Raw genomic sequence first — 25,483 nt, 5'->3', positions numbered from 1 at the left:
CAGAAGAAACTGCCGACTCTGGAGACACCCCAGAACCAATAACAAGTAGACTTTTATCCCAATTCAAAACTCTGGAGTAGGACCAATAAAATTCACAGAAGAGAAGGAAAAAAGACTAGACTAGAGCAGAATATAATAAAAACAATTGTAAGAGACTTAAATAAAATATCAAGTCCAACTGGCTGACCACTTCAAAATTACAAGCTGAAAAATTTTGAGCTTCACTTTTTCTTTAAAGAAGAATTACATATGTAGCTTCTTCTACTTGCTCCTTAAATTTCTGCGTAAAACAGATTCAGGCTTCAAGGTATTAACAACTGCCTCTATACTTAGTAACTAGATGTTACAAAGCAAGTGATAAGGCAGATGCGTTCTTGTCTTTATAATACAGAGCACTTCATTACTGAATCTGTGGAGGAATTAGTTCACAGAATCACAGAATCCTAGGGGTTGGAAGGGAGCTCCAGAGATCATCGAGTCCAACCCCCCTGCCAAAGCAGGTTCCCTACAGCAGGTCGCAGAGGTCGGCATCCAGGCAGGTCTGGAACATCTCCAGAGAAGGAGACTCCACCACCTCCCTGGGCAGCCTGTTCCAGTGCTCCGTCACCTCACTGCAAAGAAGTTCTTGCGCACATTGGTGCAGAACTTCCTATGCTGCAGTTTCCGGCCGTTTCCCCTTGTCCTGTCTCCACTCACCACTGAAAAGAGTCCGGCCTCGCCATTCTGCCCCCCACACCTCAGATATTTATAGACCTGGATCAGGTCCCCTCTCAGTCTTCTTTTCTCAAGGCTGAACAGACCCAGTTCACTCAGCCTTTCTTCATAGAGGCAATACTCCAGGCCCCTCACCATCTTTGTGGCCCTCCGCTGGACTCTTTCCAAGACTCTTTCCTGGCTGTGGTGCCAGGCACAGGTACCATAAACACCCAAGTTTGGAAATACCTCTACAACAATACCTGTATGCCTTTGCATATACACTAAAGGCATACCTGTTGGTGGATGCACATAAAATTTTTCTAAGTACTTAGATGACTTTTAATTCAGGAACTTCTGAACTTAAATAGATGCTTCCCATAGATCTATAGGATTATACAAGAAATTCAAAAATTCATAGCTTATTACCTGTGTTATAAACTGGCACCCAATGGTAAAACTCGTTTTGGTAGGGAACTGTGTCAAACTCAGTGCACTGCATCTGGCGAAAAGTTGGCAAGCCTTTCTGACAGGGGCTAATGTTACAGACACGATAGCGTTTCCTTTCTCCAGTGCAGTAGTCTCCACCAAATTGTGGTCTACAAAAAGAACGTTGAGACTGGGATGTGATATTGGGAGAAAAGTAGTTTCAAACAAGCAATGATTTTCAGGTTCCAGTGAAATAGCAAAGTGAATCAGAAACCTTTATAGGATAAACATACCTTTCACATGTACAAACACTTGAACATGCCAGTATGAAGTATAAGGATCCAGAGATAACCTGTATCTTGGTACAAGCAGGAAGAAGCACTTGTACACTGCCCAGCTAAGCTGATGACAAAATTGCTTTATCAAACAATCTTCTCTAAAACACTGTATTTTCCAGACTATTTGACAGTTCTTCCAGAAAGATCAAGTGATTTTTCAAAATTAGATGTAGGGTCCTCATGAACTCAAGTATGTATTAGAAAACTCTGCCAATCACGTTCTGCACCTATCAGTTCATGTGTATAAATCTGAAAACAAAGCTGATGACTAATACAAAACATGAAATGCAAGTCCTTGATTCCCCTCAGGAACAGAATGCTACCTATTGTTCCCATCCTTTCTATGAACACTTATTTATTCATGACAGCACTATTAAATTAACATTTGTAGCATTTATGCAAAGCCTGCATGCAAAATAACAGGATTTTTTTTATTTCCTGTAGAAATAAGCTCCTTGGAAGGTAAGGATTAAATAATGAGATAATGATTGTGTACGGTGCACCAAGTGAACTTCACAAAAGTATGCTTAAATGGGGAGATAAAGTTCAGTCTGTTTTGCTGCAGCACCCAACAGTAAACCAGAGTCACATAGAAATGTCTCCTACATCTTAAGTACCATAAAGATCTTGAATAAAAGGCATAAAAAAACTGTGTACTCAGCTTACTCTGGGTTATCACATAGTCTCTCTGCGCTCTGAACTCCTGCCCCACAGGTCCTTGTGCAATGGGACCAGGATGACCAAACACCCCATCCACCGTGGACTGCTTCTGGAGTTTTGCCTACTGTAATGCACTCACCAGAGAAGCACCACTGAAGAGAGAAGAGAAATTATAAACAAGACTATTACAACACAGAAAAATGTTACTTTAACTGCTTGCTATTTCAAGTTCTGAAGATTGACAACTTCAATGGAAACCGAAAAGCAGATATCAAAGGGTGACTCTCTTCTACAGGTAAACAATAGCAGAGATTCTCATGGTTTTTCTGAAAACATTTTGCAGGCACCAAACCTTGCAGTCACCTTGTTTTCTCCACACCGAGTTCCATCTGCAGCAGCATCCAGCTTAGAGCGGCAGGAGCCTTTCACTGAGCACCAGAGTGTTTGGCAGAGGTTCTGGAAAAGAAAGAAAATGGCTGTAATATGAAGCAGAGCTCAAGAACTCCCATGGCTAAGAGCTTCAAAATATTCCTATAGTTTTGTACATCAATTTACCAAGCCTTATATGGGCTGCGTTTCCAGAGACATGTTCAGAGTTTTCCACAAGTTAGGACACACCAGGAGTCCGTATTCAGGCACTCTTTGTTAGCCTACAAAGAGGGACTCTGACAAATACCTAACTGTGAATACTTTCTGTAAGTGAATTCACTGTTGTGAGTTTAAATACTCTCCTCACTGGCTGCTCACCTTCCAGCTACATACAGGAAAAATTACAGTGTTTGGGAACTACTGTTTATAGTGAAGGTGAACAGAGTCTGTTATTTTCACATTAAAAGTACAATGCAGTATATATGGTATTTTTTACTGCTGCTTATTTGTAAACAGTGAAATCAAAGAAGGTTACTTAAACCTGTCAGGTAGGTGAAAACAACATCACATCTACATCAACAGCCATGCCAACATCCACAAGCTCCCAAAATCTGAGGAAGAGAAAGAGGTCTCTTAAAACAGCTAAGCAGTCAGTGAGGTGGTACCCTAAACAGCAGGCTAGGATAGCTGGCTGTAATAAACCAAGTGGTAGCCTGGGAAGAATAGTGTCTTTAATAGGTGATCTCTGGCATACTAGCAAGGTCAGAAGCTGGTGCCACGCACTTCTGCATCAGTAAAGCACAAACTTAAGCTGCTGTTCCACATGCAGAGGTCAGTTCTCCACAGATGGGACAGACATCCCCAGAGTCAAAGATAGGTAAAAAATCATTGCAACAACATTTTAACAAAACCTCTTCAAACATGCAGATCTATAATCTGAGGAAAGACATGAGGCCAATTTGCCTTTGACAGAGGTGCTTAATGTATCTTTGGTAGACTTTCCTCAATTCACATGCACGTAAGCTTGTCTTTTAGTTCACACACAGGAGTCTCATGTGCTTAGGACATCCTGAATGAGCAGGGCTTTGTGTGGAAATACATTTCCAAGCTGGACAAACTAGAGGTGTAAAAGAAATTGTGCAGTCCCAACTGGAACAGCAGAAGTAAAAGCTGAGGGACTCCATGCTAGGTTTTGTCTGAAGGTGTTTAGCTGCACTTAAGTGCTGTTATCTGAGTTCAGTTGCCTATGGGATCCTCAAAGTAAAAAATGTTCTGGGCTTGAGAGCCAGGACAGAAATTGGGTACTTGGGAAAATGCAGCTCCAATAAGCTAGCATTAACATTTGGCTGAGTTTGAAATAAAAATGCAGCTGCTGATTCTGGCCTGTTTATATTTAAAATAGCAAAGCTTAAGGGTAGTCTGTTCTGAGAGTAATGACTCTTATTTATGTGTGTCATACAAAACATGTCTAAGTACTTCATATAACAGTTGGAAATATGTATCTCTGCTCATTTAGCTGCTTTTAGGTGGTATTCACTAGTCAAAAGTTGTTCTGCAGTTCCTATTTATAGTTCAAGAGCAACTCTTTGCAACTCTTTGTGGCACCATCATTGTCAGCATGTAAAGGCAGAGCAACCCAAATGTTCCAGCTGCTTTAAATTTCTCCATTATGAAATTCATCCATTATTTTCAGCTGTCAAATATAGAATATGCTTCATGCATGTGCCTAAAACACACTACTGCACTGTGCTTCAAATGCCAGAGAAAGAATCAAAAAAACACAGAATATCCTGAGTTGGAAGGAAGCCACAAGGATCGCTGAGACCACCGCCTGGCTCCACACAGCACCACCCAAACCCAACCTGAGGGCAATGTCCAAAAGCTCTGTGAGCTGCAGCAGCTCAGTGCCGTGCCCGCTGCCCTGGGCAGGCTGTTCGATGCCCACCGCCCTCTGGTGCAGAGCCTTCCCCCACCCCCGGCCCTCCCCTGGCGCAGCTCCATGCCGTTCCCTCGGCCTGTCGCTGTCACACAGAGCAGAGCTCAGCGCTGCCCTCTGCTCTGTAAGGAGCTGCAGCCGCCATCAGGCCTCCCCTCAGCTCCTCTGCTCTGGGCCCAGCACACCCAGGCCCTCAGCTGCTGCTCACACAGCAGCCCTTCAGACCCTCACCACCTTCTCAGCCCTTTTTTGGATGCTCTCTGATGATCTTATGTCCTGTTTGTGTGGTGGTGCCCAGAAGTGAAGAGACACCGAAACTGAACACAGCTTTCCAAAGGTTGCAATTTTTATGAAGTACAAATACTCATAGATTTCAAAGTCAAGTGTTCATGGAGGAAATTCTTTAGCTTTAAAACAAGTTCCCATATCAATCTCCATATACCAGAGCTTTTCTCCATCTTTAAGAATAAATGAAACAACAGTACAAGAAAAAGCACTCTTTACTGTGTATTTCTGTAAATATGTGAAGGAATTCATGACTATAACATGGACTCAAGGCAAGGCAAGTGTATGATGTACACTTTCCACTCAGTCTGTGAGATAAGGGTCTGTACCTTAAAAAGTTCAATGTAAAAAATCCCAATTTTACCAAAGTCGGTGGAAGTTTGGAGGTAAGGAGTGGGTTATAAGATAACGATGTTGAACTTTTATTATCTGTAGAAAGCTACAGATTTACTTACCATTTGGAAATCTCCCTAATCTGTACTTTGCTTTCTATTTTTTATTTTTCTTACTATAGGGACAACATGCAGGTCCTTCACAAGATACTTCGAGTACTTGCAACTTAAATGGTTCATGGAAACCACTATACGAATTCTAGAGCTCGGTCTTTGCGAAGTATAATCACTGAACACCTGGGTATCTTCAGCTAAATACAGATTCTTCTCCGTGGATTGAATTCAGATAGACATTAAAAGTTGCACAACAAATATAGCTCTGACAGTGACTGTTAAGTAAACAGTGGAAAGGCAAATAATAGTTAGACCTCTTAGATGAAATGCCAGGCAGACTATACTATTCACAATTCATTTCCTTGCCAGTTGCAGCTACCTGCAAAACAAAGTCCTTGCAATAAAAAGCAAAATAAGATAATACCAATTAGTCTTCTGACACATGCCTTGTTGTAAAATTGGTCAATCAAAAGATGTCAAATGTAAAGGTCTACTAGGTTCAAACCGAAGGAGACACAGAATAAAATAGAGCTGCAAAATTACACTTCAATTTTCTATCTGTACCATTGGACAAATTACAGTAGCTGGGGAAACTGGAACAGCAAATGAAAGTAATTTTTCAATACCTACTTCAGATTCAGTAGTTGCAGTTCAACATTGGTAATCATGTTATCTATTAAGGCTAAGGAGATTAATCAGAAATAATCCCTCTAATAGGATACACTAAATGAGGATACACATAATTATCCAAATGGAATAAACAATCAAGATCAGCAGTCCCCAGTCCACAGCTGTGTGCAATACCTTGCCTAGAGAAGACAATACTGCCACAGCCCTTCTTAACATGGGGATGAAACATACTGCTGCCTTCAGTGTTTGCTGAATATTGCAGTCCTAAACTCATTAAAATTTAGTGATCTCTTAGCTAGAGTAGCACTTGAAACCACTATTTCTGAACTGATCTATGTAGGAAAGTACCAGCTGAGCAAACTAGCTCTGATGCTAGGTACAGTTATAATAGCATAGCACTGCACCATAGCTAATATGATCTATTACCCTGCATTACTTTCTAGCTTTATGGGGAATCATGTTGATGTCAGTTTAATCTTCCTATGCATCTCTGTTTTGCTGTGCTATGAGTAGCCCCAAGCTACTATCCAAATTACCCATCTGCGCATATAAATCTCATGCATGATGGGGACTTAAAGATTCTGCAGGGGACATGGGCTGAAATTTCCTTTAACTATTTAGTCTATCAAGAGTGTGAAAAGTCAAGACACTGGAAAAGAACACAAGCCAGATTTCTTCAGAAAATACTTTTTGGAATGAGAGAGTTGTTTCCAGAAATATTTTGTCAGTATCTTGTTTTTGAAAATGTGACTCCACTTACAACTAACTTAAGCTCACTAATAGAAGTTTCAAGTCAAAATTACTCCAGATGGGCATTTAATAGCAGGTATGGGGCCCAGATCCAGAGAATGTCTTGGCATAAACAAAGCATACAGAACAACAACTCTCTTCCAGAATCTATAGTGTGGAATTAAAATACCATGTTAGGCAATGCCTGTACTGCATATATAGCCTATAAGACTGAACATGCTGTATGTAGTTAGCAACTGAATTTCAGTGACTGTGCTTCCATACTGTTCAAAAAGACTAAGTTATCATTAGCAGAATAAATAAAAATATACAACACTCACATCCACATCTTCACAGAAAGTAGCATTGGAACCATACTGAAGCTGGCACTGGTGATGCACATCATAGATCACCCCTGGAGCAATGATTGGGGACTTTAAAACTTCTTTTTGGGGGATGTCATCCAGACAGAATCCCCATCCTCGGCTAAAAGACAAAAATTGCATACTGAAAAAAAAAGCAAAAAACACCTAACCCCAAATCAAAACAATCAACCACACTTTTCGATACTTCTATGCAGACTTTTTTGTATGGCCTTTGGAAAAAAACTCTTGTATATTCCATCTAAGGTATGCTGAGGGGCTACCACCAAACAGCACTCACTTCTGGTTAATGAAATTTTTAAAGAGAACAAAAAACTGCCTTCTCTGGAGCAACCCCAGTATCACTAAGAGGAATTTTATACAAATTCCAAACTCTGGAGTAGGATCATTAAAGTCTAAAAAAGTAAAGGAAAGCAGAACAGAAGAGAATAGAATAGTATAGTTTTTAGTATAGTGTAGTATAATATATAGTGTAGTGTACAGTCTGGTGTACAGTGCAGCGTAGCATAGTGTAGCATGGTAGAGAATAGTACAGCAGCGTAGACTACAGTTCAATTGGAAGACATCTTCAAAGAACATCAAGTTCATCCCTCTGATTACTTCAGGGCTATCCAAAAGTCAAAGCACAATACTGAGGGCATTATCCAAATGCCTCCTGAACACTGACAGCCACAGGGCACCAACCACCTCTGTAGGAAGTTCCAGGATTTGACCACTCTCACAGTAAAGGAACTTTTACCTAATATTCCATGTGAATGTTCCCTGGCACAGCATTGTGCTGTTGCTGTGTGGCATCAATTTGCAGAGAGCAGAACCTCCCACTGCTTTGCTTTCTCATAAGCTGCAGAGAGCAATGAGGTCACCCCTCAGCCTCCTTTTCTCCAGACTGGACAAAACAATTGTCCACAGCTTTTCCTCACCAGTACATATTTTCCATCTCTTTATTGCCCTCCTTGGGATGCTTTCACAAGAACCTTATCATCTTCTTGATACTGTGGAGCCCAGAACTGCACACGATACTCAAGAATACTCCACTGCTAAAGACCTGCATACAATACTGCTGTGCTAAATACAGCAGAGAATTCGCCTATTCTGATCACTAGCTGTGCTGTGTTCAGTGCCCCTCACAAGGCAGTTTGCTCTCTTGGCTGCCCAGGATCTCTAGCACTTCTAGGTTTCTTCTGCTTGAGCCACTCTCCAGCCGCTCATCTCCCATCTGTGCCTGTGTCCAGCATTGCTTCATTCCAGGTTAATTCATTCCATTCTCCATGTTAAACTTCATGCTCTTGCTGACAATGCTTCAACCGATCTAGATCACTCTGCAAGGCCCCTCAAATCTCCAGGTAGTCAGAAGCACCTCCCATTTAAATGTTGTTGGCAGACTTGACGAGAAGTAGCTTCCTTCTCAGCCTTCTGTTTGAGATTCCCACTACAGATCTCTCAGTTCTTTCCTCACTGTGTTCAGGGTGCACAGCTAATAATCCCAGACAAGAATTCCAGTCTGATCAACAAGAGATTAAAAATCAGCCTCGCAGTTGCTCAGTGTCATCTGCTCACATCTGGACATGAGCCAGCAGTGAGCTTTTGCAGCCCAGAAAGCCAACTAAATCTTGAGCTGCATCAAAAGCAGCATGGTCAGCAGGACAAAATGATCTTGCCGCTCTGCTCTGCTCTGGTGAGACCTCGTAAGCAGTACTGTGTCCGTAGGTGGAGTCCTCAGTACAGGACAGGCACTGACCTGCTGGAGTGTGTCCATAGGAGGGCCATAAACAAGATGTATGGAATGGAACATATGCCCAAAGATAGGCAAGAGAAGGCTGAGAGAGCTGGAGCTGTTCAGCCTGGAGAAGTGAAGGCTCTGTGGTATCCTGATAGTGGCCTTTCAGTATCTAAAGGGGGGGCTATAAGAAAAAAGGGACAAACTTTTCAGCAGGGTTTTCTGTGATAGGAGAAGGGGAAACGGTTTCAGACTAAAAGAGGGAAAACTTAGAATGGATATAAGGAAAAGAGTTTTCACAGTAACAGTGATGAAGCACTGGAATAGGTTGCTCAAAGATGTGATGATTGCCCTGTCCTTGGGTACATTCAGGATGGACCAAGCTCTTAACAATCTCATCTAGCTGAAAATGTCTTTTTTCAGAACAGTTGGACTATATGACCTTTAAAGGTTCCTTTGAACTAAAATGATTCTATCATTGTATATTCATTGAGTCTAATCTTCAGTCTATTGGGAGACAGCTCACATTTTTTTCAGAGTATTACTTACACTGAAAAATTAATTTGTAGCAGCAGCCCACTTGACATTAAGTACTAGTTCAAATTGAAAGAAGTCTTCTTCCTTGTACTTTAGCGGGCCTGAGCCAAGGATTAATAATTTGTCTATTAGAGCAGACTCACTGATCCCCATGGCAACTGTTTTCCAACATACATACTGAAATAGAGCAATCTTCAAGCCATAAATATTACTTAGTAATTTACTTCAGGAATTTGGTGGTGGCTATGCATACTGAATCATGTCCAACTTAAAGCATAGCAAGAAATATGAAGAAAACTTCTACTCCTTCCTCTCAGCCTCTAACTTACAGCAAAGCAAGACTAGATGTTATAAAAAATGTAACAGCTATATTCGTGGCTCTGAGAAATTTAAATATCTGTGGCTCTTATGTGTGCCGATCATCCTGAGACCAGGCAAAATAAGGCATGTCAAATGGAAATATCATGAGGTCATTGTAGCTTAGCGAGTAGTTTCAGAGAATATCACCACTTCTGGTGAAATTTATACCATATTGCTGCTCATATAAAGAACTGTTGAACTTCAGCAAATCATTGAAAAGGATCACATATCACTGTGGACAGAGGCAAGATCAGGTTCCCTCAGAGTTCTGGACAAAATGCTTCTTTCTTTCTGGTAACTTCAAAAAATTGCAGGTTGAATCAAACCTGAGCTGTTATGACAAGACTGGAGTTCACTCCCAGAAAACACAAATATAGTGGAGCTTTCCAAAATTTCTAAGCTATATTTCTGAGCTATAATCTCATTCATGGTAATTAATTCATGCATACTACAAAAACCTAAATCTAGTAACATAATAACGCAGGATTTACTTCTAACTTAATATAAACATTTCATACACAGTTGTACTCATCTTGGGGAAATGCTACAACCCGATCACTCACTCTAGGAATCGTGTGATGTACTCCTTGCTGCACTGTGACCAGGTGAGTGGAGTAGGATCATACTGCAGCTGTCGGGACATGATGTACGGGCGCTTTCCAACAGGCTCACAGTCATTCTCTTTTCCGTCATGCTGGATACCAAAACTGGAGACACAAAACAAGATCCAGTAACTCTAGCTGCTTGGTTGTACCACAACACCCATCTATGGGTTCCACGCTGTGTTTAAAAAGACACTAGGGTTTTCAGTTGCTTTCTCACCTGGTGAACTGTAGGTACCTGTTTTCTAAAAAAAAAAAAAAAAAAGAACTGACCCAAAACCTACAACAAATTTGTACTCTGCTAGGTTTCAAGTAAGTCTCCTAGGTACAGCTATATAATTGAGGTACAACATTAAGAACATACTGTCAAAGACTACTACATTCAGGAGTAGTTTTGAGAATACTATTGCACAAATTGGCCAAGAATGACATTTAAAATTGAGTTAGGTCAAAACTTATAGACACCTTCCTTGTTCATGGACCCCAGTCATTTAGACTTGTACCACTTTAACTACAATCAGACTTTGTTACTCTCCTGTACACTCCCCTATTACATCTCTACTTCTTTTTAAATCTTTTTTGGTAGAGATACTGGTTTCCACATTACAGAACCTTCAGCTTCCAGCCTTCACTCCTTTCTATTCAACTTTCTCCAGTTGTGCCTCACAGGCATACAGGTCTCCCATAGCAGGTCTTCCTGATGTGGCTCTCTACAGCTTGTCTGCCTTATTAGGAGATTTCTTTATTCAAGAGCTAGTAAAAATCATTAAAAACAAAAACAAAACCTTTAAGTATGTTTGAGTAGGATTCAGCTGACTAAACAGAGATACCTCCACGTCATCTCCTTGTGAAGGAGATTTTGTCTGAACAAATGATATTGGATTGTATATGTATAATATATATATAGGAGTAAATATATGATAGTATATATATATATGTGCATATAGTAGTGTATGAATATTTTGACACTTGAATTGTTAACATCTGAAGTTTTATAAACCCTTATTTCACAGCCTTGAAAACTAACTCAGGTTGTGATTCAGCCATGGATCAAAGACTTTCTGGTGAGTTCAAACCACTAAGTCTTTATTTCTGGAAAATGTAATTGTACCATGACTCAAATGTTCTAAAGGCAGAGTACGATTTCAGTCAGAACTAACTCCAGTGGTGGGCCTGAGTTGTAAAAGCAAGTGTGTCCCCCTAGTGACAGGTCCTTTTCTACAAACAGGATCTGATGCTACAGATGGCTGTGAACATCTAGAGGGGCAGCAAGAGCTTTTTGAAATCATTAAAAATGGGATTTTTTTATCTTTTTTTTTTTTTTTTTATCTGTTCTTACAGAGTTTTACTGTCTGTATTTGAAATTTTTAATTCGTTTTCTCCAGCCCTGCTTGAGTGAAAGATAGTTACAAATTAATTATGAATGCTATCATTCTCTTTGGAAGACAGTTCTTGATAGCAAGGCCATGCAGCATCCCTGCAATGGCAGCACAGCTGTACTTTGTCTCATCGTATCTAATGGAACTGGGCTAGACCAGGAGAAGGTCACACATGGTCTGTGGGGAAAAAGTATTTTCTGACAACTATTGTCAATGAAAAAGGTTCCCTGTCAGCAAGATGTGGGGATCAGAAGGATGAACCTCAAAGCACCTAAATCTAACTGAAATAATTATCATTATTTCATTTCTGAGAATTCACAGGTTGAATAAAGAAAGGCCAATTGATTCTTTAATTATTTTCATATCAGATTTTACATCCCATCAGGAAGTATATACTTCAGTCTGAGTGGCAGTTGGGTGTATAAAGAAAGTGATGTGATACAAGAATAAACATGTCACCTAGCCCAGTAGAGAACTGCATGCAAACTGAACTGCCCATGTGATAATGTTGTACCTTGAGGAAATCAATTCAGTGCCAAAACATTCAAAAGATAAATTATTTCACGTGAATTTAACAAAGCAGCTAACCAAACAAAACACCTTCACATAGATAGAAATGCATAAACCTAGTTTAAAGCACAAAATCCCAATTGCAGACTTATAGAATCACAGAATTGCAAGGGTTGGAAGGGACCTCAAGAGATCATCCAGTCCAGCCCTGCTGCTAAAGCTGGTACCTACAAAAGATTACACAGGTAGGTGTCTAGATGGGTCTTGAATATCTCCATAGGAGACTCCATCTCTCTGCACAGCCTCTTCCAGTGCTCCATCACCCTCACCATAAAGAAATTGTTCTGCATGTTAGTGCTGAACTTCCTATGTTCAAGTTTTAGGCCATCACCAAGAAGAGACTGACTTATCTATTTGCCGCCCACCTTTCTTTAGATATTTAAGAACATTTATCAGATCCTCTCTCCATCTTTTTTTCTCCAGGGTGAATAGACCTACATTATTCAGACTTTCCTCACACAGGAGATTCTCCAGGCTCTTAGTCATCTTTGTGGCTGTCCACTGGACTCCTTCTAGGAGATCCCTGTCCTTCTTGATCTAGGGAGCCCCGAACTGGACACAGCAATCTAAGTGCGGCCTGACCAGGATGGAGTAGAAGCAGAGAATAAATTCTCTCAGCTGGCTGGCCACACTTCTTTTAATACACCCCAGGATATCATTGGCCGTTTTGGTCCAACGGGGATCACCGTTTGTTACATGTATCCAAACCTACTCTGTGCCTCTGATGACCACCTTCTGAGCTGTGCCAGTCAGCCAATTCTCAATCCCAAACTAAATGCCAAGTAACTTTAGTAACTTGATCCACGTGAATCACAATGTAAATGTTATCTAGAGGCTACTAGTTACTAAGAAAAATCCCAAGGTAACCTTAGTAAGATGGGAAACCTGATATTCTTGTGAAACTTGACCTGTTTTATTAAAAAAATGGCTTTGATCTGATCCGCTATACTGAAATACCCAATACAACAGTTATTTTTCATGTAAATGATTGATTTGAAGATCATGTGAAGTAATTGAATAGTAAATTAGTGCAGTCTCAAAAAATGAACAAAAGTGAAAAGTTAAAGCATTAAGTGATGATTCTTTACAGCTGAATTATCTCATCATGATGTACTAATGTAGTAGACTATTAGAAGGGGTATACTTAAGAGTTGTAGTTACAAAAAAGTCAAAGGCTTAAGAATTTGTTTCTTATTCTTTTGCTCATTAAAAACAACTATGGCTTTGATTTAATTAAAAAAGACACATCAAATCACTCCTTTTTTTTTTTGTTGTTTCTGTCTGGCAATTTATGTATTAATATGAAAACTATAATTATAATTTCAGCAGGGTTCCCCTTTATTTTCTGTTGTACCTGTGTCCAAGTTCATGAGCAATAGTGAACGCCAACGGAAGACCAGAATCTTCATTGATGTTGCAGCTTCTGTGAGGCTGACACATGCCTGACAGATGAGATAAACCTAAGGTTTCACACGGACGATTCATGCCAGCACAAATGTCCTTTCTAAAATCACAGAAAATGACTTGTCATTAAAAGAGATTAAAAGCAACTGTAATGTCCCTTACATTGGATGGTAAGCTTCCAACTCATAACATATCAGTTCTGATGTATCTGTGTTTTAAGCAGGAGTTGTGATAACATTTTATAAACATACACTTCTTTTGCTACTATTGTATTATATCACTATAATAAATCATCAATATTGACGCTCTGGTAGTGCTTAAAGACATGCTTATTTTCAACTCACATAAGAAAGTTTTAAAACGTCCATCTCTGACAGCATTTTGATCACAGTACATCTGAAGTTTTCGAGTAAATGCCTGATGACAAATTGCATGCTGGATTTCCTTTCCTCTAATTTTGCACAAGTATTTATTAGTTCTCTCTTACATTTTAAAGAAAACTCTCCCTTTAATTCCACTATTTCACATAGGACACAGGACTCACAGCTACAGGCAGCCAATATTACAGTGCCGTTACGGAACAGAATGCGTACTATCCTGGAGCTAAAATTCCTGTAAACTCTTTAGGCTAACAACTTCACTCCCTCAGCATGGGTTACTGTGCCTAGCAAGTAGGCATGTGCTGCTATGTCAGTATGAGCATTAAGGAACACAGTCAGAATTGGTGCGTACACAGTCAGAAAGTGGTCCCTTCCTTCAAAGTGTCTAGCTGGATGCTGAGCATTCTGCTAGAATAAATAAAAGGAATAAATGCATGTTTTGCCTCTGAGCAAGTCAAACTATAATACAAACCTCTACGTCCACGACATACAAAGGAAGGAATGATTCAGATGTCCTGTGGGGGTCAGGTTGATTTAACTTCTCCCAGTTCAATCAGAGCAGGATAAAAAGCTACAACGTCATCTCAGGCTCTTTCACCGGGGAGCATACCACTGCAATAGTGTGCCATAGTCTAAGTGGCAGATTTATTACAAAGGATGTGATTTAATCTTGTGTATCAGCTCTGCCAGGTACAACACGTTTGCAGATACTGAAGGGGTGCCGGAGTGGCTACCCAACAACACCTCATCTTCATTCAAATGAACCATCTAATGCCTGTTTATCTGGAGCGCTAAACAACTCAACATTTTGAGATTTCTTTTTCTCATTCTTCTCATAACACTTAAGGGTTTTTTCGTTGATTTTCTTCTCCGTCTAAAAAAACTTTTTCTGGATCTGAAACCTAATCTTTCCTCTCAGCTTTGAATCCATTCTGACAGGCCAGCAGAAATTCTGCTTTGTGCCCACCAAAAACTCCCTACACAACCTCAAACTTTTAAGTTTTCTGTGTCTCCATTGCTCGCACATACATAAATATATATATTGTTTCTCATTGAATAATGAGATAATACTTGAAAATCACACACTTTAAACTGCAGTCTTCATAAAATATTCTTCCATTCTGAGATGTCACTGTTGTTATTTGAGAATTTGCCATTACAGAATTGCTCGTCTACTCAGTGGGTTATTTTGGTACATCCCTTCAAAGGAGAATAAAGAAGTGATTAAGCACTAGATGAAACAGGATCAAGTGGAGAAAATGACTTGAGCTCTGTAAATTGCTAATCTCTCGAGGCATACAATTCCCAATTTCCTGACGAAGACGCATCTCTAATAAAACACCCACGTACGTACAGAGACTATTAAGTGTACTTTGAAAACAAATGAAAAACAACATCTTTAAAACAGCAGGTCTAACCTTAGCCACGTTTTTATAATATAACTCACATTCTATGCCTGTTTGAGTATCAGGAATGCTCACACTATGTTGTTTTGCATTCATTGTGCTATTTCAGAAACAGCACGTTTTCGTGTTTCTACAAAGGATGAACTAGATGATGACACGAGCACTTAAAAACAAAAACATCACCAAAAGAAATGTAACAACAATATTTGGTCACACCTGCTGAACTGTTGTCATACCTTGTTAGAAGAACAGCCACATCATGGTGTGTAGGGTTGATGTCACTCTTAGGATTGACACTCTTTTGCCATTTGCAGAAGCTGGCTAGTGTCTTATCAGCATGGTGAACTATCTTCAAGCCTTGCTAATAGGAAGTGAAGGAAAATACTTTAAAATATTTTCAAAATATTGAAAATATTGTAAAGACAACACTGCATTGCAATCATATGTCAGTTGCATTAGCTGTAAAGCTGGGTGGTCTCAGCTTTTGTCTAAAGCTAAAGCTAAAGCCATAATGTGTATTTACATGTCATCTTGAATATTAAGTTAAAATTTTGACATTTTTGCAATTGCAAAGCTAATGAAAAAAATAATGAAAAAATAAGCAGAAGAAAGGTACTTTGTTTTGTACACAAACTTCACAAAATCCAACACTTGCAATTTTCAAACATTTTACATTCTCTGAGAGCAGGTTTTTTTCTTTTTACTAAAGAAGTTATTGGAAATTAAACTACTGTTTAATTTCTGTGTTTGTGACTTGATGTTACATGAACAAATTCATGCTTAAGGAATGGTTACACTCCGAAGGGTATATCTCTTTCACAAGAAATTTTAATGTTTTTAAATTCCAGAAGGAGGCAATACAGTCATAAATATTCCTTTCCCATCCTATGATTATATAGTACATATGCAAGCTAATGAAACTCTTGAAACAGAAAGTATGAAAAGCCTATTCTCTCCTTACTGGTGATGAGAATCCACTGTATCTTTCCTCTATTCATTTATGCGAACTTTTTAAAAACACCGAAATATCATTGTTAACAGATACTAATGTTGAAGTAAAAAGATGAGTATCTTAATACCAAAATTTAAAACCAAATTTTTAAAGTTATCCACCATGTTTAATTCCAGCATTACCATGCTCAACTGAATAGGAATCCATTTTCTATTTACAAAACAGCCATATAAATTTATCAAGTACATTAACAAATGTGAAGTTAGTTTACACCATTTAGTATCTACTTAATCTTCATTTTTTGGGATTTGAAAGAGGTATAGTAAGAAAAAGCATGTTGCAGCCTCCACAACAAGAACAGTTTTACTTCTTCACGAGACTGGCAAATACTCTAGCATCATACTTTATTAGACACTTCCAGTAATGTTAGGCAATTAGACACTAAGTGATGACACACCCCATGTTCCCCATTCCTAATTTACCTATTTTAATTACATTTTCCTTGAGTATTTTATGCAGAAATACCTGAAGTAATTAGCTAAATATTCTTTTATCCAGGACAGAATTTATTCTAAAACCAGCCAGACCACAATCACCAAATTAATAGAAGATTAAAATGAACAAATGATCTTAAACAAATGCTTGTCTCTGTAGTTATGGCACAGCTCACAAGTTTCATAAGCAACATTTTGAAGAAAACAAAAACCTTACCTCCTCCTCCTCAAAAAGGATGAGCCGGACCAGCACAATGTGAATCGCATTGCCAATGCTTGGATCATGGAACAACCCTGTGACCTGTGCCAGAGCCAGGAGGTATGAGATTAACTGATTCCTCTATAGCAGAACAGAACTTGGGAGAGAAAATATAACATAGACTTCAAGTACACCATCCACCTTAACGTGTGGGGTGTTGTTTTGATTTTCTTTTCTTTTTTAGATCCGTAACACGCTTCACTGAAATTTTACTGAAATGCAACTGATGTCAGAATCACTGCAAAGGGCAGCTCTGCCAGTTGAGCGATGCTTCAGGATTTGGCAAAATTAGTAAGATACAGAACAAACACTTAGGTTAAGAACACGAGATTATTTTATGTCCATTTGTCTTCTGGATGAATGTACCAACTTTGGGCTGGCACCCTCCACTGTCTGCTCAACCATTTCAAAGATGATGAAAAACATTAGCAGAAAAGAATGTGATGTGTACAGTCACATAATAACGATGGAGAGGTCCTCTCAGTGCTCAAAAGAGCAGCTTATCAAATCCTCATGTTTTGATTTGATAGGAATCAGCCTCTGCCACAACAAAGCAAAAATAAGTCAGTATTGGGCAGATTAATTAAATTATAGATACTTGGATATTCACAGCACAGATGGGGATGCTATGAACAAAAGCAAGAAATAATTAATCTATGTTTTAAAAAAGCAAAACATTAATAACTGAACTCTTGAAAAGTTTGGCCAAAATAAAATGTGCTGCACCTTAACACAGTGTTGAATGAAGACAGAAAGAAAGGTAATCAGAACAGTATGCAGTGAGAATCTATCTACGTAGGTTGCTCCAAAAGTAATGCTTCTACTTATGTGCATGGAAACTACAACAGACATAACAAAATGCAATAACATTCTTTGATACAGCAAATTCTCAGCTACAAAACACTATTTTTAGACACAGTCATCATGATTAGGTGTGTACTTTCATCTGCAGTGAATCAGAAAGAGTCTGCCATGCTCATAAAAATCTCACGGCTTTCCAGAAGATGGCTTGTCTTTCACATCACTGGCACTGCTGCTGAAACAATCCATCCATCACCCCACTGTGCTGCACAGTTTGGTTTCCATAAATGTTTGGCAAACATCAAAGAAATTCAATGAGTGCCATTTCTTCCGCATGGAGGACTTCAATTACACCTTTGTTTCATACACGTTTCCATGTCACATGCCATTTTTTGCAGACTGCCTCTCTGCTGCCATCTGTTATACAGCAACGAAACGTAATGGGATACTGATGAAAAAGCTCAGCCTCTACTGTCTTACTACTAACATCTGCTTCTGACGTTGAGGGCAAAAACAATAAAATAGGAAGCATTAGCTTTGGAGCAGCACTCGTATAAGTGAGCTGTGCCATATTTCACAAGAAATATTGAATGGATATAGACTGCAATGGAAATAGACTGCATTTAGGTCAAAATTGTCATGTAGAAGATGATTAAAGTAGACATTACTGAGATAAAGTGAAAATAGTGTTTTTTGAATATTAAGGTCTAATTTGTATGTGAGTCTTCTACAAGATATGAGACTGCAAATGGGATGATTTTGGCTAACATTTCAGGTACAGACTGCAGAGAAAATGTTAAGACTTTTTTGTTCCTTAATCTAATCAGGACAGGGATTTACTCCACAGACTTTTCTTTTTCACGTGTATACAAAGCCTCACATGCTCAGTTATTATTTTTAACAAGGACTTTATTTTAGATGCAGAGTATTTATCTGGTAAAGCAGTTGCACTCATTTTAGCTGGGGTAGAGTTAATTTTACTCATAATTGCTCATATGAATGCTGGTTTAGGTTTGAGACCAGCACAGTGATGGCAATACACTAATGATTTAGCTGTTGCTGAAGTAGCCTACAGCTGTGCACAAGTCTGGGATGGGGGACATCTGGGAAAGATGACCCCAACTGAGCAAAGAGGGTCAGTAATACGAGCTGAGAAAGGGAGAAGTGGGGGATGTATATGCATGTGGAGTAACGATATTCGTCTTCCTGAGTAACCTAATGTATGATGAAGTTGTACTTGGAAATGGCTAAATATCTGTCTCCTAGTATGAAGCACTGAATGTGTTTATCTCAACCCAGGAGTTTCCTTTCTTTTACCCTTGTAATTCTCTCTCCCATCCCACTAAGGGTGGTGTGCAAGTGACTTAGGTGCCTGTAGGGACAAACTCACAGCAGAAATCACAGAAAGAAAAAATATATATCTGAAGAAATCACAGTCTTAAATGTTTGAGTAACTGAATCATTTCTGTTAGGAATAAATCCACACCCTGTTTGTTCAGGCTGAACTTCAACAAAAGCATCCCTCTCTAATCTATGCCATCTTCATAATGTTGGAAAAAAAGCTCAAAGTTATCATAATTTCTATCGCTTTTCTCATTCAGAGACGTAGGAAAAAATCTGTATCTACAGAATTTCTCTCTACTGCTGCGGCCACCAACCCAGTTTCAGCAATGAGCGACAGGCCTCCAGGGGAGACAGGGAGTTTCATTTCAGTATAATGAAAATTAGTGCTAGAATTTGTAACTATGTAGTACAGCCCTCAAAAGTGAGAATTACAGAATCTTCCCTCACTTAATAGCCAAAGAAAAATGGCATCTATACAAAATAAAAGGAAAAAAAATCCTTCAAAAAAAAAGTTTTAATGAATATATGTGAATGATACTCTATTTCATTCCATGAAAAATGTTAGACTTGTTTCTGTGTGATCAGTAACATAACAAATTTATAATTTGCTTCATTCACCTAAAAAAAGATTTTAAAAGGCAAAATATTTTACCTACCATATTCATTATAGTGAGGATGTATGATTCCACATGGTCGCTTCCGTGATATTCAACCATCTTACTGTCTGCAACCACAAGTGTCTCCACCCATCGCTCCTTGCTGACAGATCGCCGAGAAACCCTTCTGACAGCTACGTGATTTTGTTCCCATTTCTCCCTCCGATGATCTTCTTGTTTGAAAAAGTTCAGAGTGTCTGGAACAATAAGAAGTGACACAGACTTCAAAATATTTTCACAATTGATTTAGATTTGAAGTGTGTGTCAGTAATACTTGCAGATATTGAAGAACCACAGGATACTGTGGGTTGGAATGGAACTCTGGCCACCACCTAATTTGCCCAAAAATTTAAAAGTGACATCAGTTTGCTGAAGGCTAACTCCAGTGAGGCTCTGAATATTCCCCCACTATGTACTAAACAATGCTCTACCTTACAAATCTGGCTGCCCATACTCAAAGCAGCAGGCATTAAAGTGCAAGAAAGACCCAAGCTTAAAAAACTTAATTGGTGGTACCCTTTTCAAGGAATTTCTCCTCTGTCTAGAGATTTAGCTCTAGCTCTAGACTTCCTAGTAAAGTCAGTTGATAGTTCAAGATAAGGGACATACTTTCTCCCTATGTAGCTACTATACTTGATGGGATGGCAAATTGCTCAGTACATGGAAAATATCACCCAGAAATTTGGAGGGGTGGGAGTGCTTCACTAATAGATGTCACCTGAAAACTGGTGAGGCAGATGGCAGGAGAAATCCTTTGTGCTTCCACTGATCCTCTAGGCATCCAGATCATTTTGGGAATAACTTTTTGCTCTGCAGAGCTGCCAGCAAACTTGCCCAGTGCTCAGTGAGGTTAATTTAGAATAGAATAGAATAGAACAGAACAGAACAGAATAGAATAGAATAGAATAGAATAGAATAGAATAGAATAGAATAGAATAGAATAGAACAGGACAGAATAGAGCTAACTAAATTTTAAAAAATAGTACTGATGGCATAGTACTGATGGCATATGCCTTCTGCACACTGGCAGCCATAGGACATCTTGCTAGGAATAATGTTCCTAGCCTTCTAATTCAGAACCTTCTGAATTAGAAGGAAACCTTAAAGATCATGTAGTCCAATGAACAGGGACATGCAATGAACAGGGACAGAAACAGCCAGATCAGAGTGTTCAGAACCTGGTTCAGACTGACCTTGCATGTCTCCAGGGACAACGCATACAAAACATTTCTCAGCATCCTGTTCTATTTCTTCCTGTTCTTATTATATATTGCTGTTTTTTTTATTTTATTTTATTCAAGCAATATCTCCCCTTGTTTACTTTGAAACCATTTCCCCTTGTCCTGTCACAATAGACCCTGCTGAAGAGTCTGTCCCTGTCTTTCTCACAGCCCTCCTTTAGATACAGACAGACAGCTAGGGGCCTGGGCCGCAGGGCACACTGCTGGCTCACGCCCGGCTGCCATCCCCCGGCACCCCCAGGTCCTTTCCGGCAGGGCCGTGCTCTGTCCCGACGTCCCCCGGCTCGTATTGACAGCAGGGGTTGCCTCGCGCTTGGATGTGTTGAGCCTCAGGAGATTCACCCGGCGCACTGCTCAGCCTGGCCAGGACCCTCTTGAAGCTATCCCATACCTTGGGCATGTAAACCACACCACACAGCTTGATGTCATTGGCAAACTGCTGGAGGTGCACATGATCCCCATCCATGACTGTCCATGTCATTGACGAAGATGTTAAAGTCAGTCCCAGAATAGACTCTTAATAGGCATCACTCGTCACTGATCTCTGTTCGGACATTGAGCTGCTGACCACCATTCTCTTGTACTCAAGATACAATCTTGCTACCAGTTCCTCAGTTCCTTATCCATTGAACAGTCCACCCGTGATAGCTACTACACCTTTGCCGTGAAGGCGCCATTTGCCATTTATAACACAGATGCTCAGCCACAGTGTATCACAGCATGTTATATGTTTGTATGTGGCACCACAGGACTAGCAACAATGCATATAATCATAGAATCACAGAATTGTAGGGGTTGGAAAGGGCCTCCAGAGATCATCGAGTCCAACCCCTCTGCCAAAGCAGGGTGCTACAGCAGGTTGAAAAGGTTGAAAAGGCAAGCATCCAGATGGGTCTCGAATATCTCCAGAGAAGGAGACTCCACCACTTCTCTGGGGAGCCTGTTCCAGGGCTTGGTCATTCTTACCACAATGAAATTCTTCCACATGTTACAGGGATCTTTGTATGTTCAAGTTACAGGCCATTACTCCTTGTCCTATTGCTACACACCATCAAGAAGAGCCTCGAGTCATTCATTTGCCTCCCATCTCCTTTTTGATATTTATCAATATTTATCAGTTCTCCTCTCCATCTTCTTTTCCCTATGCTGAACAGACCCAGGTCACTCAGTCTTTCCTCATATGGGAACTCCACAACCCCCTGGGCAGCCCCTTCCTGTGCTCCATCACCCTCACCATGAAGAAGTTACTTAGCATATTGGAGTTGAACTTCCTATGCTCCAGTTTATGGCCATTTCCCCTTGTCCTGTCCCCACAGACAACTGAAAAGATGTTGGCCATGTCTCTTTGTCTCCTACACTGAAGATATTTACAAAATATTAATAAGATCCTCTCTCAGTCTTCTCCTCTCTGAACAGATCCAGGTAACTCAGCTTTTCCTCTCACAGGGGAGATGCTCCAGGTCCTTAATCATATTTGTGGCTCTCTGCTAGGCTCTTTCTGGGAGATTCCTGTCTTTTTTGTACTGGAGAGACCTGTTTACAGAACTGGATACAGTACTTCAGGTAAGGCCTGACCAGGGCAGAGTAGAGGAGGAGGATCACCTCCCTCGACCTGCTGGCCACACTCCCTTTAATACACCCCAGGATGCCATTGGCCTTTTTGGCCACCAGGGTACACTGGCCAACCTGCTGTCCACCGGGATCCCCAAGTCCTTCTCTGCAGAGCTCCTCTCCAGCAGGTCATCCCCCAACCTGTACTGATGCATGCAGTTATTCCTTCCCAGTTGCAAGACTCTGCACTTGCTCTTGTTAAACCTCATCTGGTTTCCTACTGCCCAGCTTTGCAGTCTATCCACATCTCACTGACTGGCAGCACAGCCTTCAGATGTCTCAGTTATTGCTCCCAGCTTTGTATCATTGGCGTACTTGCTGAGATAGACACTGTTCTCTCATCAAAGTTATCAGTGAAGACGTTGAACAAGACCAGAGGTGATCCAGCACTGATCCAGCACTGACCCCTGGGGAACACCACAAGTCGCAGGTCTCCAAACAGACTCTGCACCACTGGTGACCACCCTCTGAACTCTGCCACTCAGCCCAGTTCTTAAACTGCCTCACTGTCCACTCATCAATCCTACACTTTCTCAGCTTCATTATAAGAATGTCATGGGAGACAATATCAAAAGCCTTACTGAAGTCAAGATAGACAACATTCACTGCTCTCCTCCCATCTAACCAGCCAGTGATGCCATAGAAGGCTACAATGTTGGTCAAGCATGATTTCCCCTTGGTGAATTCATGCTGACTACTCCAGATAACCTTTTCTTTCAATTGCTTGTAAGGGCATCCATAACAAGCTGTTCCATCACCTTTCCAGGGACAGAGGTGAGACGGACTGGCCTGTAGTTTCCTGGATCCTCCCTCTTGCCCTTTTTGAAGACTGGAGTGACATAATGCATCTCTCAGTTTAAAATCTGAGTTACAGTATATATACAAAAGAAGACGCACAGGATTTAAGAAATGGATTCTCTGAGGTCTGTCTGAAAGTTGCACAGAGAAGAAAATGCTCGTGCTGCTGATTTAGTATTTATAAAGTTGGAACATGCATATTAATAATCAAAACTACAGCAGATATTATGCAGTTGTAATGCAGCTACAGTGCATGGATATATGTTATGCAGCTGCTCCATTAGCTAAAACTCACTAGGATCTGTTAGCAGCATGTTGTGGTACCATTTCATGGCTTCAGAGAGTACCAGGCACACATCACGGAGAAGCACACTGACATGCAAGTTTAAGATAACCAGACTCATTCTGTTCCTTGGAATCCTGTGCCTTCCTCAACTGCTTCCTGAAACACACTGTTTGAATCTGAACTAATACACTATGCAGAATGCAATGGATTCTATATTGTAAATCTGCATTTTAAAAGATGCTGAAGTACTACTTTCGTGAAGGTTTTTACCTTCTTGGAAAGACAAAAAGCGTAAAAAAATAACAAGTATTTGAATAAACTTAAATGAATTTCCAGTCACCACACACCACCACATAAATTTCCTTTGTGATTAACAATCCAAATCTGTCAGTGTCATTCTGTGTAGCTACACAAGCAGACTCTGTCCTGTACATATATTAGCTAGTAAAAAAGTTACTGTAAGGAAAATTTCCTTCCCATTACATCAAGGAAATCAAAGAAAGCCATACATACAGTACCATAATCCTGAAAAGTAAGCTTCATGGAAAAAAGCCTTCCCCACAGCTATCAGAACAAAAGATTTTGTTTAAACTGCAACTTAAATGATTTACTTATGGCCACATAAAACATCACATAGTGGTCAGGCTATGTACTCACATCTATCAATGACTTCTGCTTATTGTCAGGAGACATGACAGCTTTGGAAGTAAAAATGTTTGAAGCCATTCACACTGTAAGAGTGAATAACCTCCAAGAAAAAGTTTGCAGACCTGAATAAGAAGGAGGCTGTGAACTGCAGGAAAATTTTGGAAAAGAGATGTGAGGTGGGAAAATTAATGACAAGTAGCAAGAAAGTACCACAGACAAAACTTTTTTCTGAATGACAGTCCCTTCTAGTGCAGGCATCCAACAACCATGACAACCATGTAGTCATTGAAGAACTACATGTCCAGCTACGTCCTCTGGCAGCTCTGTTAGTGAATGAGCACAGAGAGAGATGCTCTTGGAGCAACAGTAACACAGAGGTGGCTATAATACATTGCTACTTCTGCTTCTACATCTCCGCAAATGATTGTGTTGTTTAGCTTTTCATTCTGAACAAGAGCATATCAGTTTGCTTTCACCTTACATTAGCAATGTGTTGCATGGGATTTCAGAACTGCTGACAATCACAGAATAGAATCATAGGATCACTAAGGCTGCAAAAGACCTTCAAAATCATCCAGTCCAATCATCCACCTGCTACATAAATTTCCTCACTAAACCACGACTCTCAGCAACATCTAAACATCTCTTGAACACCTCCAGGGATGGTGACTCAGCCACCTCCCTGAACTGCCCATTCTAGTGCTTGTCCACTCTTTTGGAAAAGAAATTTCTCCAAACGTCCATCCCCAACCTCCTGTCTGAACAATCCCCAGGTGCTCTGTTGTCCAAAAGTTGAAATCTTGACCAGGAGCCCACAGGTTCAGGAATACCTACAGAAGGATGGATAGTTTGAAATTGTGTAGCACCCAGTGCTGTCAAAGAAACCTACTTCCCATACTGCCACCATAAAGGAGTATTATTCCTATGAGTCTTCAATTGTCCATTGCTGACAGTGGAGATGCGACTCAGGAGACAGAAAAAGATTCACCTCCCTCGAAACCACTGAGTGGGACAAGGAAACTCCAAAAGTTGCAGTAGAGAGAAAAGGCATTCTTGACACGTGAGGGTTTTCCATGCCTTCTTGAAAAACAGATACAACAGTTTGTATTATGTAAACATATGTCAGTATACTGCTTGAAA

At 40.1% G+C, this 25,483-nt stretch overlaps 1 protein-coding gene across 1 annotated transcript in view; it reads right to left on the bottom strand.

Moving 5' to 3' along the window:
• ADAMTS12 (ADAM metallopeptidase with thrombospondin type 1 motif 12) overlaps positions 1-25,483 on the bottom strand; it is a 175,577-nt gene that overhangs the window by 60,960 nt on the left and 89,134 nt on the right. The window contains exons 4-12 of the mRNA XM_042825624.1: positions 19,760-19,956; positions 16,917-17,000; positions 15,490-15,614; positions 13,418-13,567; positions 10,076-10,219; positions 6,857-7,001; positions 2,484-2,576; positions 2,127-2,272; positions 1,123-1,292 (exon numbers count right to left, since the gene is read on the bottom strand). Coding sequence (XP_042681558.1) covers positions 1,123-1,292; positions 2,127-2,272; positions 2,484-2,576; positions 6,857-7,001; positions 10,076-10,219; positions 13,418-13,567; positions 15,490-15,614; positions 16,917-17,000; positions 19,760-19,956 — 1,254 coding nt within the window. The remainder of the gene's footprint in view (positions 1-1,122; positions 1,293-2,126; positions 2,273-2,483; positions 2,577-6,856; positions 7,002-10,075; positions 10,220-13,417; positions 13,568-15,489; positions 15,615-16,916; positions 17,001-19,759; positions 19,957-25,483) is intronic.

This window comes from Centrocercus urophasianus, unplaced genomic scaffold (assembly GCF_019232065.1).
Source record: "Centrocercus urophasianus isolate 14NV4802_14NV808 unplaced genomic scaffold, USGS_Curo_1.0 seq_25, whole genome shotgun sequence".
NCBI classification, from domain to species: Eukaryota; Metazoa; Chordata; class Aves; order Galliformes; family Phasianidae; genus Centrocercus; species Centrocercus urophasianus.
This window is presented reverse-complemented; position numbering and strand designations above follow the sequence as displayed.